The sequence below is a fragment of the Haliotis cracherodii genome, unplaced genomic scaffold (genome assembly GCF_022045235.1).
Source record: "Haliotis cracherodii isolate W230 unplaced genomic scaffold, xgHalCrac1.p SCAF_4, whole genome shotgun sequence".
Classification (NCBI taxonomy): Eukaryota; Metazoa; Mollusca; class Gastropoda; order Lepetellida; family Haliotidae; genus Haliotis; species Haliotis cracherodii.
Window position 1 is genome coordinate 22,453,698 of NW_027266297.1, and position 14,146 is coordinate 22,467,843.

General features: G+C 39.6%; 1 protein-coding gene across 5 annotated transcripts in view; it reads right to left on the reverse strand.

The window, feature by feature from the left end:
* The window catches only part of LOC139480506 (hippocampus abundant transcript 1 protein-like), a 52,451-nt gene that overhangs the window by 10,672 nt on the left and 27,633 nt on the right, over positions 1-14,146 (reverse strand). For 4 of the 5 annotated variants that reach the window (XM_071263597.1, XM_071263596.1, XM_071263598.1 and 1 more), the window contains 9 exons: positions 11,575-11,670; positions 10,185-10,247; positions 8,376-8,503; positions 6,456-6,570; positions 5,212-5,430; positions 4,011-4,124; positions 1,699-1,770; positions 1,268-1,380; positions 224-321 (listed from right to left, as the gene is read on the reverse strand). In XM_071263597.1, coding sequence (XP_071119698.1) covers positions 224-321; positions 1,268-1,380; positions 1,699-1,770; positions 4,011-4,124; positions 5,212-5,430; positions 6,456-6,570; positions 8,376-8,503; positions 10,185-10,247; positions 11,575-11,670 — 1,018 coding nt within the window. The remainder of the gene's footprint in view (positions 1-223; positions 322-1,267; positions 1,381-1,698; positions 1,771-4,010; positions 4,125-5,211; positions 5,431-6,455; positions 6,571-8,375; positions 8,504-10,184; positions 10,248-11,574; positions 11,671-14,146) is intronic. The other variant, XM_071263600.1, reaches the window with a different exon arrangement.

Genomic DNA, 14,146 nt, shown 5'->3' on the forward strand with positions numbered 1-14,146 from the left:
TTAGCATTAATAAGTTTCAATGCTTAGTTTCATATTATTACATTGAATGCAATCTCAAAAAACAATGTTCAACTAATACACCAAAATATAAGAAAATAATAACTTAAAAAAAAATCCAATTTTGAACAAGATAATGATTTTTTACCCAAAATTGCCTGCCAGGGGCAGTCCCAAGTGTGAGTGAATCTGATCAAGTGTCACTGTAAAGGGAGATAACTCTTACCCTGCTGATCAGCACTTGCATGAGCTGAGACAAAGGAACTAATGGCAGGGTATGTTATACTGGACATCGCCGCTACGCCGCCGGCACACCACATGATCCTGCAACACAAGTATTATCATCGGGGTATCTATCACACAATGTAACACCTAGGTTTCGTAAGGCCATGCTGTTTCTGAAACAAAACCCTTAGGAAACATTCCTCACGCGTAGAATTTACTGAACTAGGAGTGAGTGTTTGTTTTATGCCTCAGTCATCCTTATGACAATACTGTGGCTACATGCATATAATCAAGACAGACTATACAATGGCTGAGCAATTATCAACACCTTTTGAAAACAATGAAACTATACACAAGCTATACAGTCGTGTCTCGTTTATATGGACACTTGCATCATTTCACAATTCGTCCGTATAAACGAATTTCCATATAACTGAAACCAGCTTCTTACTTTTTTCGCGTGCTGTAACTGCGTGTCGCTAACGTTTCGCTGGTTGACAGGCCATACTCACAGTTTGAAGTCACAACTTTGACCTATGACCTCCACAGACGCCATATTTATCAAATGGGATTACATGTACAATAAACAAGCTCGTCTCAAACGTAACTCAGTGTCACTTGGTTAATTGACTTCTCACGAATCAAAGGATTACCACCAGCGGAAGTGTATTGTCCAGGTAAGTGAGACAATTTTGTGTGCATTTCAGTGTTTTGTGTATGAAAATGACCATCCGGTTCCGGACACTGAATTTCTGTATATATATTCTGTAAATTTATATAGTAATTATTTCGTTTTGAATGAAAATTGTCCGGGAACTGAGGTTTCCGGATATCTGAAGTCCGTATAAGCGGGGCATGACTGTACACTAGATAATACAATGCCATTTTATCTGGCTCTAAACAATGTTTTAATAAAATAATATGTAACGCAAATCGTTGTTCAAAATTATATGTGGCACATTCATTGTTGTCATGGATGAACATGTTGAAAGTATAGTCTAACAGTTTAATAGTTAAACAATGTGTAAAGTAATGTCACACTCACCATGTTTGTGATCCAAAGCCATAACATGTTAACTGGATTACTTCAAACACTAGGCCAAAGAGAATAGCCTGCTTTGGTCCTAGGTATTTCATTATTAAAGCAAGTATAAGAGTCTGAAAGGAAAATAATCACAATAAAAATCATTTTGATAAACAGCATAGACTTGAAATCGAATTTAAACAATTATAGTAAATACCCAATCTTTGCTACTCGTTTTATTGTTTGGCATAACGAAACTTTATCATCCTCGCAGTGTCTTTATGGTCTAGCCAAGCACTCTACTTATCTCAAATTATGGACAAATTAATATATCTTTGATGGTTCCTGAACTGTCACTGGCTTCACTGCACATTTAAAAAAACTTGAAATACTGTCGTTCAGTAAACAAATTCAAAGTATCACTTTGTCAACTCCACCTGTCTCCCACTCACCTGTGCAAGAACAGACAACACGCCCACCACAGCTATAAACGAGGCAGTTTCCTCCACAGAAAAGCCCATTATCTGGAAAACAATCATTGTAATGCCGTTCAATCTTAAAGTTTTGTTTATTAAAATAATGTCGTATTTATAGCTTTTGTTGTTTGTTGTTGAACCATCTGCAATATTTTAGTTACATAAAGTTGGTCTGTAAATAATCGAGACCAGACAATGACAAATTGACCTATTGTGCAACTATTGCAATGAGGGACTGGCATGTTGTGAATCTACTACAATGACAAATTGACCTATTGTGCAACTATTGCAATGAGGGACTGACATGTTGTGCAACTACTACAATGACAAATTGACCTATTGTGCAACTATTGCAATGAGGGACTGACATGTTGTGCAACTACTACCATGACAAATTGACCTATTGTGCAACTATTGCAATGAGGGACTGACATGTTGTGAATCTACTACAATGACAAATTGACCTATTGTGCAACTATTGCAATGAGGGACTGACATGTTGTGCAACTACTACCATGACAAATTGACCTATTGTGCAACTTTTGCAATGAGGGTCTGGCATGTTGTTCAACTACTACAATGACAAATTGACCTATTGTGCAACTATTGCAATGAGGGACTGACATGTTGTGCAACTACTACAATGACAAATTGACCTATTGTGCAACTTTTGCAATGAGGGTCTGGCATGTTGTGCAACTACTACAATGACAAATTGACCTATTGTGCAACTATTGCAATGAGGGACTGACATGTTGTGCAACTACTACAATGACAAATTGACCTATTGTGCAACTATTGCAATGAGGGACTGACATGTTGTGCAACTACTACAATGACAAATTGACCTATTGTGCAACTATTGCAATGAGGGACTGGCATGTTGTGCAACTACTACAATGACAAATTGACCTATTGTGCAACTATTGCAATGAGGGTCTGGCATGTTGTGCAACTACTACAATGACAAATTGACCTATTGTGCAACTATTGCAATGAGGGACTGACATGTTGTGCAACTACTACAATGACAAATTGACCTATTGTGCAACTATTGCAATGAGGGACTGACATGTTGTGCAACTACTACCATGACAAATTGACCTATTGTGCAAATATTGCAATGAGGGACTGACATGTTGTGAATCTACTACAATGACAAATTGACCTATTGTGCAACTATTGCAATGAGGGACTGACATGTTGTGCAACTACTACAATGACAAATTGACCTATTGTGCAACTTTTGCAATGAGGGACTGACATGTTGTGCAACTACTACAATGACAAATTGACCTATTGTGCAACTATTGCAATGAGGGACTGACATGTTGTGCAACTACTACAATGACAAATTGACCTATTGTGCAACTATTGCAATGAGGGACTGACATGTTGTGCAACTACTACAATGACAAATTGACCTATTGTGCAACTATTGCAATGAGGGACTGGCATGTTGTGCAACTACTACAATGACAAATTGACCTATTGTGCAAATATTGCAATGAGGGTCTGGCATGTTGTGCAACTACTACAATGACAAATTGACCTATTGTGCAACTATTGCAATGAGGGACTGACATGTTGTGCAACTACTACAATGACAAATTGACCTATTGTGCAACTATTGCAATGAGGGACTGACATGTTGTGCAACTACTACCATGACAAATTGACCTATTGTGCAACTTTTGCAATGAGGGTCTGGCATGTTGTGCAACTACTACAATGACAAATTGACCTATTGTGCAACTATTGCAATGAGGGACTGACATGTTGTGCAACTACTACAATGACAAATTGACCTATTGTGCAACTTTTGCAATGAGGGTCTGGCATGTTGTGCAACTACTACAATGACAAATTGACCTATTGTGCAACTATTGCAATGAGGGACTGACATGTTGTGCAACTACTACAATGACAAATTGACCTATTGTGCAACTATTGCAATGAGGGACTGACCTGTTGTGCAACTACTACAATGACAAATTGACCTATTGTGCAACTATTGCAATGAGGGTCTGGCATGTTGTGCAACTACTACAATGACAAATTGACCTATTGTGCAACTATTGCAATGAGGGACTGACATGTTGTGCAACTACTACAATGACAAATTGACCTATTGTGCAACTATTGCAATGAGGGTCTGGCATGTTGTGCAACTACTACAATGACAAATTGACCTATTGTGCAACTATTGCAATGAGGGACTGACATGTTGTGCAACTACTACCATGACAAACTGACCTATTGTGCAACTTTTGCAATGAGGGACTTACATTCCTAAGATAAACAAAGAAGCATGAGTACTCTCCAGCCTCTGGGAGGTAGGACAAGAAGACGGTCACACACAGCAGCATGATCAGATTGTCCTGTCCGACTTTGCGTAGAGACTGAAACAGACAAGGCAATAGTAGTCTTGACACTGAAGCCATACCAAAGATGGAAACGAGGCATTCAATGTATTCAAAATGACTACAATGACTTTGTGGCTGAATATTTCCACAAAATGAAATACTGATGTACCCCCTTTACTGTAAGATGCATGAAAACACCACACTTGACAAACCGAGGAAACATTTGAATCAAAGGTAAACAATAATAGCCCAACTAAAACATATTAAGCAACCCTTTACATACAATCAGAAAGAAGTATGTAACATTTAACAGTTGATGTTCATACCATTTTACATGTCACCCTTACATACAACCTGTCAATACAATAATCAAATCGTGGCACTAGGTATCAAAATGCTCCGAACATCTGATGAATTGTTACACCCAAAGATCAGGAAATCGGTCTGTGCGCCGGACTTATGACTTATCCAATTGTGACTGCAAAATGTCTGATTTGAAATAATGCAAACCGGAAATTTTAAAATTCGGTCAACATCAAGCACCACCAGCACACTGACCTTCATCATGATAGGTTGAAATATGTATAGATCTATGTATCTATCGAGTGTTGTACGCTATAAAGCTGGAAGTGGATCTATCCCTGGCTTCCGTGAATTCAGGTGAACGAATAGATATAACAAACTTGGTCGATAAATATATAAAATTTGATATAAAACTTTGCTAGACATGACGATTTTAACTTGTGTTTCCTGTTCTCCAAGGCATTGTTTTATATGCAGAGATTAAGATTACTGTGTGTATTTTTTCGTAAACTAACCCGGAAATAGCAATCAGCTGTGCACACGTTCTCGCAACAATCTACCGGTGATTCAGTCAAAAAGTACCCAATGATACAACTTCAAAGAATTTTATTGCAATGGTCGGAAGAAACTGTATCTGAAATAGTTATTTTATCAGGAATAATATATTCATGTTATTTTAGTTGCTGCTTTTACTATATACAAAAATATTTTCGGATCCCTGGTTACACCCCTAGCAACAACAAGCACCAATGACATCCCTATAGAATAAAGGACCACAGTCCCAGTCCACAGTCCACATCCAACACAATGACATCCCTACCCCGAATGGGTCTGCCTTGTCCCAGGAAATCTGTGACCCCCAGCTGGCTGGACGGAGCTTCTCCGGCAGCGACTCTGGCACAGCCACCATGATGAACAGCACGTCCAACAGTGCCACAGCGGAGGCTATCCAGATAACCAGCGAATCACTGTACATGCTGCCTAGGTAGGCGCCGATAGCAGGGCTCGTCACCAAGCTGGCAGCAAATGTTGCCGATACCTTCACGGAAATGGAAATACATTGTTTATTATGTTTCCTGATCCACTCTGCAAGCATATTCCTTTCTTATTGTTTCAGGTGTATACAGTTCGTTGACAAATACAATGTTCAGTGTTAAACTCTCAAAAACAAATTTGAAAACAAGGCTCCAACTTCTTTATTACATCAATGTGTTTTTTAAATGCCAAAGCGTTCATCCTTTCTGGGAAATTTGCAAATACACTTCAAAACTAAAAGTATGTCAGTCATCAATTTACAACATGAGAAATGATAGTCACGGATTAACAACTCACATGGATATTCGTCTTGAGCCACAAATGTTTATTGTATATATGTTAACATAAGGTCAAAAGATACAGATCATATTGTCACATTAAGCTATATGCAGTCACAGTAGTATTATCATGGCAGTTTCCATATGAATGACTCAGGACTTCTGCAGGCACTAGAAGTGAGTGAGTGAGTGAGTGAGTGAGTGAGTGAGTGAGTGAGTGAGTGAGTGAGTGAGTGAGTGAGTGAGTGAGTGAGTGAGTGAGTGAGTGAGTGAGTGAAATATTCCAGTAATATCATGGCAGGGGACACCAGTAGTGAGTTCACACATTGTGCCCAATGTGAGTGAGTGGGCTTTAGTTTACGTTGCTTTTAGCAATATTCCAGCAATATCATGGTGGGGACACCAGAAGGGAGCTTCTCATATTGAACCCAAATGGGGAATCGAAACAGGTTTTAAGCATGACAACCAAATGTGCTACCCCAACACCCCATTGTGCCCAATGTGATGACCATCTTGGCTAAACCACTTGGTAAAGCACATCCCCAGGTTTTAAGCAGATGCAGCAATGCAATCTGAGTGTGTTGGCCTCCATACAGCCAGGGCACCCACTGTAACCACAATCCCCATGTTGTAGGGCTTACACTACCAACACAGGATACTGTGGACTTCCAGCTTGTTAATGGCCCTGGAAAGATAAAGCAAGAAACAGCAGGTGCTTGTTTTGAGGTGGGGTTTGACAGTAGGCACTCACCAAACCATAGGCTGCACTCCTCTCCTCCTCCGAGGTGACATCAGCCACATAGGCAAATACCACGCTGAATGTCACCGCACACACGCCAGATATAGATATCATGGCAAAATACCACCTGAAACACACAAGACATGCAGTGAATACCATGGTAATGTGAAGGTATGTCAACATGGTGGTACATACGTACTGACAACAGACTGATTCTCATGAGAGGTATGGGGGGCACACATAAAGTCTACAGTGATATACTGACCAGGGACTGATTCTCTTGAGAGGTATGGGGGGCACACATAAAGTCTACGGTGATATACTGACCAGGGACTGATTCTCTTGAGAGGTATGGGGGGCACACATAAAGTCTACAGTGATATACTGACCAGGGACTGATTCTCATGAGAGGTATGGGGGACACACGTAAAGTCTACAGTGATATACTGACCAGGGACTGATTCTCTTGAGAGGTATGGGGGACACACATAAAGTCTACTGTGATATACTGACCAGGGACTGATTCTCATGAGAGGTATGGGGGACACACATAAAGTCTACGGTGATATACTGACCAGGGACTGATTCTCATGAGAGGTATGGGGGACACACGTAAAGTCTACAGTGATATACTGACCAGGGACTGATTCTCTTGAGAGGTATGGGGGACACACATAAAGTCTACGGTGATATACTGACCAGGGACTGATTCTCATGAGAGGTATGGGGGACACACATAAAGTCTACTGTGATATACTGACCAGGGACTGATTCTCATGAGAGGTATGGGGGACACACATAAAGTCTACGGTGATATACTGACCAGGGACTGATTCTCATGAGAGGTATGGGGGACACACGTAAAGTCTACAGTGATATACTGACCAGGGACTGATTCTCATGAGAGGTATGGGGGACACACGTAAAGTCTACAGTGATATACTGACCAGGGACTGATTCTCTTGAGAGGTATGGGGGACACACATAAAGTCTACAGTGATATACTGACCAGGGACTGATTCTCTTGAGAGGTATGGGGGGACACACATAAAGTCTACGGTGATATACTGACCAGGGACTGATTCTCTTGAGAGGTATGGGGGACACACATAAAGTCTACAGTGATATACTGACCAGGGACTGATTCTCATGAGAGGTATGGGGGACACACATAAAGTCTACGGTGATATACTGACCAGGGACTGATTCTCATGAGAGGTATGGGGGACACACATAAAGTCTACAGTGATATACTGACCAGGGACTGATTCTCATGAGAGGTATGGGGGACACACGTAAAGTCTACGGTGATATACTGACCAGGGACTGATTCTCATGAGAGGTATGGGGGACACACATAAAGTCTACGGTGATATACTGACCAGGGACTGATTCTCATGAGAGGTATGGGGGACACACGTAAAGTCTACAGTGATATACTGACCAGGGACTGATTCTCATGAGAGGTATGGGGGCACACGTAAAGTCTACAGTGATATACTGACCAGGGACTGATTCTCATGAGAGGTATGGGGACACACATAAAGTCTACGTTGATATACTGACCAGGGACTGATTCTCTTGAGAGGTATGGGGGCACACGTAAAGTCTACAGTGATATACTGACCAAGGACTGATTCTCTTGAGAGGTATGGGGGCACACGTAAAGTCTACAGTGATATACTGACCAGGGACTGATTCTCATGAGAGGTATGGGGACACACATAAAGTCTACGTTGATATACTGACCAGGGACTGATTCTCTTGAGAGGTATGGGGGCACACGTAAAGTCTACAGTGATATACTGACCAAGGACTGATTCTCATGAGAGGTATGGGGGCACACGTAAAGTCTACAATGACATACTGACCAGGGACTGATTCTCATGAGAGGTATGGGGGCACACGTAAAGTCTACAATGACATACTGACCAGGGACTGATTCTCATGAGAGGTATGGGGGCACACGTAAAGGCCACGGTGAAGACCAGGAAGGGCTTCCTGCCCCACACATCAGACAGTGCACCAATCAGGGGTGCAGCCAGGAACGACAACATCCCCTGCAACAACAACAACATGGTCATGTTAATTATAACCTGGAGGGAATCATTTCAATAAGCGATAAGTCATCAGGCAAATTACTGAACTGTTTTAGTTAAATCATGACAGACATATGACTGATGGCAGTCATGAGTCAGTTTTAATTACAGCTAATTGATTCGTATTCTGTCTGAAAATGATTAGTCTCTTAAGCTCAGGCAAGAAGTGACAGTGACCATTGTTTTTTTAAGCTGTATATAGCAGTATTACAGTTACATCACTATTTTCAAAAGCTGCCTGAAAAGCTCTCTGGATTATCATCAAATATTTCTGATTGGTATGAAATTGTGTCATAGTTGCCTTTTCCCTAACAGTTTCATCAAATTCATTGTTTGTATCCAAACCACCAGCTGGTTCAGCCACATGATATTATCATACACTTTCATATTCTGTAACGCACATTGACACTGGTGACAGCATGTGCAACAGATGACATGTCACACACAACAACACTGAACACTCAGAGCTCATTGTGTGCATGCATAATGAATGTGCATAGACATAAACTAGCAGATCTAATCCCCAAGAGACAACAAAGATTACAGCAGAATATTCAGAGCAGACTGTCAAGTGTGGAATGTCATTCATAGAAGTATCACAAGTCTGCTTTCATTTTGAACAGATACTTAACAAAGAGTAGAACCGAGAATTAATTGGAATTATCTTGATTAATATGAAGAAAGTTTATTGTTGTGAAACAGTTTTGAGACATTGTGTGACATTGTGTGACATTGCACAATAGCACCCAAGCTATTGTACAAGGTAGATTCCTTCCATTTAAGATCCTTGATTGGTTGGTTGGTTTGTTGTTTAACGCGGCACTCAGCAATATTCCAGCTATATGACGGCGGTCTGTAAATAATCGAGTCTGGACCAGACAATCCAGTGATTAATATCATGAGCATCGATCCACGCAATTGGGATTGATGACATGCATCAACCAAGTCAGCGAGCCTGACCACCCAATCCTGTTAGTCGCCTTTTACCACAAGCATAGTCACCTTTTACGGCAAGCATGGGTTACTGAAGACCTATTCTACCCCAGAACCACCTGTGATTAAAACAGCAGATTTGACAGCTACATCACCTTCACAAAATCAACACAATTTACGGATAACGACTTCTTTAATTACTGTAAAGGTGACATTTCGGTATAGAACCTTATACCGTTGTCAAGCAGGACTGTCTAGTTGTCGTTGTCTTGCTTGACAACGGTATAAGGATCTATAACATTACATTGCCTTTACAGAATTTAAAGAAGTAGTTATCCGTAAATTATGTCTACTTTGTCATCTGTCAACTTCTAAGTAATGCCTATCAAACAATTCATACATCACCATCGAAGCTACATTCATACAATTACTTCTTTCTCAATCACTGTTGGTGGATATTTTGAAATAACGATATGTACGATTATAGGTTACAAAGTGCGGAGTAATAACAATGGTAAAGTTAACATTTGAAACCTCATGCTGTGCATTTGGTTGCAAATTCAATTTTGCGCAGTTAAATCTGCAGGTAACCAAGCTCTACATTGAAAACACAGTATGTTTATGTTCTAATTCAGCCCCCATGACCCCTACACCTCTGGTCAACCATGCAATCTGGAGTCATGAAGGTGACCCTGTGACCTAGACTGACCTTCACTCCCTGGATGAGTCCATTCATGAGGAAGGTGTGGTTGGGGAACGTCTCATTCAGAACCTAGGAGAACATAAATAATTACCATAAGCAGAGCATCAGTATAAAAGGAATGAAAGCTGTACATTTACAGTAATTAACTTATTTTACAGGAGTCAAACATTATCTGACATATGTCAACATGTTCGGTCTGAAAAAATTTCCAGTTTTCAGAAATCGCAAGCTTCCAGATAAGTTCCAGTAAAACCAATTTTCATGAACACTGAGCATATATCACCAGTCTACAACAAATTCTTTAATTCTGTTTAATGTTTTAGGGAACAAGACGAAAGAAACTATCATGTATTTCTTCATCAGGACAAATGCATCCCAAGATCTATGCTGAAGAAATATTGAACAGTCTCAGGAAGATTTCTAATAATACATTCAACCTTGGATTGATTTTAAGTTTGGAATGCTTTCATGGAAACGCACAATAAAATGTCAAGATAACCCATGTGGTTTGAGTACAGCCTGGTGAAGAAATACAATGAATTATTTTCAATGGGAACATGTACCACGCTGCACAGCTCTCAAGCTCTATTCTCAGTCTACCCCTCCTGTCTTATTCATCGTCTTCATTGCATCATGTTGCATTGTGATGGCTGTCAGTAGCGACAAAACAGTAACACTTTTCTTTATCTGTGTCATCAGGAGTTTAACGCCGCTTTTAGAAATATCACGGCGAGGGACACCACAAATGGGCTTCACACATTGTACCCATGTAGGGAATCAAACCTGGGTCTTCGGCGTGACGAGCGAACGCTTCAACCACTACATGCACTTGGCTACCCGACCGCCCTTGTGTCATTAGGATACTGCCTAGGTTACAAGAAGATGTGAGTGTTGTCGAATAATAATGGCTAAACAGAAAAAAATAAACATCTGGGATATATCACACAGTCTGTGACTTTAGCCAATGGTCCCAATCCCTAGTCGAGTAAACTGTGTCCGATCTAGTAAGCTCAGGTAATATTTATCCACATAACACTAAATTCTACTGACAATAATGCTACGAGCCAGGACGAGGTGAGAAAACTCAAATGTTTTTGGTTCCGACTGTATACAGTTATTGTACATCATTGTACATATTCTATTCCCCTTGTTTTGTTTGTTTCTTCTTTTTTATAATGCTGCACTTAGCAATATTCCAGCTATATCGAGTCTGGACCAGATAATCCAGTGATTGACATCATGAGCATCGATCTACGCATATGGGATATATGATATGCATCAACCAAGTCAGCGAGCCTGACAACCTGATCCCATCAGTCGCGTCTTACAACAAGCATGGGTTACTGAAGACCTATTCTTCCCTAGAATTTTCACGGGATATTCAACTTGTACTCACTGTGATGATAGGACTGGTGACCAGACCCCAGGCGAAAAACTCGAGGAAAATAACAACAAGAGCATGATAGATGCTGGGTTGGCTGATCCCTGAGGTCTGAAACAAAACACGACTGTTAGTTCTGTGTGACACAACTCACCTTGGACACCAAAACAAAGACAACAAAGACAGTTTCAAATAGCATTGTTACAATGATCATGATGATACTATACAGATATATATAATCATTATAATACATACATGATATGAATCTTAAGTATACTGTACATCATATCTTTGTTTTTTTGTATGATCAAATACTTTCAACAGATTGGGTTTTTTTATGATATGAAAAAAATATATTTTTCCTGTTGGCTTGTGTTTATTACACTCATGGTCATAGTATATATGATTATAATGAACTGCTATTTGACTGAAAGTGTCACCAGAGTAGCGATCTGTATTCTACAAGTACACGTATGTCATTTCAACATGTTCAAAGACTTAGTTTTATCATAGCATGCCGAGGGTAAACTTAAGATGTGTTCATTCCAAGGTCCCATGACAAAATATACAGGGAACTATATCATGAATATAGGCCAAGTCATATAGTTGTATGCAATGATATATAACTTTAACACCCACAACATGCATAAACAACCAACATAACTAAAAACAAACAGAAACATACACACATTCACCACATTCTTTGTCACATTTTACATTTTTTGTACGCAGAGTTCAAAATTCAGGGTTCTCGAGATTTGAATCCAGTGCCCACATGAATCTTTAACTTTTGATGAGTAAGAATGATTTTACGCCACTTTTAGCAATATTTCAGCAATATCACGCCTTGGGAACACAAGAGCTAGACTTCTGACATTGTACCCAATGGGGGAATTGAACCAAGGTCTTCAGTGTGAGGAGCAGACACTTTAACCACAAGGCTACCCACCCCACTTTAAGTGGTAACAATAAGGTCACTGTGTTTTTTTCCGGGGACAAATGGCAATAGGACATTTTCATGATCTTATCACTTTTTAATAGACAATTCTTCTATATCATTACTGAATTTGAAAATTTGAAAATTACTGGATGAAAATCAGTCAGTGTCCTAGAAAATGAACTGATCTAAAACCCTGAAAAGGACTCCTTGACTTTCATTCATAATGCTGAACACTGATAGGGAAATACAAATAATCATGTCTGACATGGCACAAGGCCCCATCAGTGTGACAGGTTGTATAAACATGATGAACAGACAGAGAGTGTACTGAATCAAGGGTTAGTCTTGTTCACAACAATACAGAGCATAACAATTGTGATGCTGCATATTGTGAACACTAGTTTTCATAACCATTTAATGTGCATTAGTCAAACAAATTCTGAATTAACTGAAACTATTCAACATAACTCTCTGAATCTGAAATCAACTCCAAGAACCAAATCCGGCCTGCAAACGGATTCGGTAAGATCTTCTGTGTTTGTTTGTTTGTTTCATTCTTCATTCACTATTTCAATGATTTAGTCTCTTCATTCTCATTTAATTTCTACCACAGAATTCGAATATGGTAGCTACAAACTGTCAGGAACAGCTTACAAAACAGATCAAAGCTTAAGCTTCATTCATTTAGTCTATGGTGCACATTTTAGGGTTAAGGATACTGGCTTACTGTTGGTTCAATCTCGAATATGCTCTCGACTATACCAGGCTGACAAGTCAGTAAGCATGGTAGATAATCACCCCATAACAAATACATTTTTGTATTACTGATGAAATTTTGGTTTGTCAATTTTTGGTTTGCATCATCGGCCACAAATGGACAAAGAGTTGTTGTTTCCACTAGACCATGCAGGGACACACTGTTTTAATTTATGTTCCATGGATTTATTCCAACTTTTTCACACAAGGTCAGTAGAAACAAAAATAAACAGCTATGTCAATTATTTATTTATATGAAAGTCACTCTGACGTGGAGTTAAAACTGCTGCTGGCTTCCTGAATCACTGATTATTAGCAATGAAAACATGGAATTTATATATAACAGCTTTCATTGTATAAGAGGATCTATATTACCATGATTACTAGCAGGAGACATAACATAGATAACGATTTTTATGTTTAATTTTTTTCTTGGACCAGCTGCTTTTCAGTTGGCACAGCATGGCCATGAAACGAAAAATAATACAAATGTATTGCCTAGAGGTTAAAACAAAAAAATTCATTGCAAAGTAAAAAATACAAGATACTGATTATGTATCCAATCATTTCTAATATGAAGCTGATCTGGAGCTCAGCGTTATGTCTTTTAAATGAAATGGATGGGCTAGTAAATTTAACTAAATTGTCTGCATTCTCTGAGTTTAAGTTCAGTCCCTCCTTGTGTACCGTATATGACCGCGGATAAGCCGACCCCGTAGATAAGCCGAGGTGCTAACTTGACCATTGAAATACGAGAGAAAATGATATGACCCGCAGATAAGCCGAACCAGGAATTGAAAGGCAAATAACACTGCGAAGTCGGACTGCAAGACATGTGCCGGTACTCGCAGATATTCAAAAATATAAGATGAAAAACGTTTTAATTATATT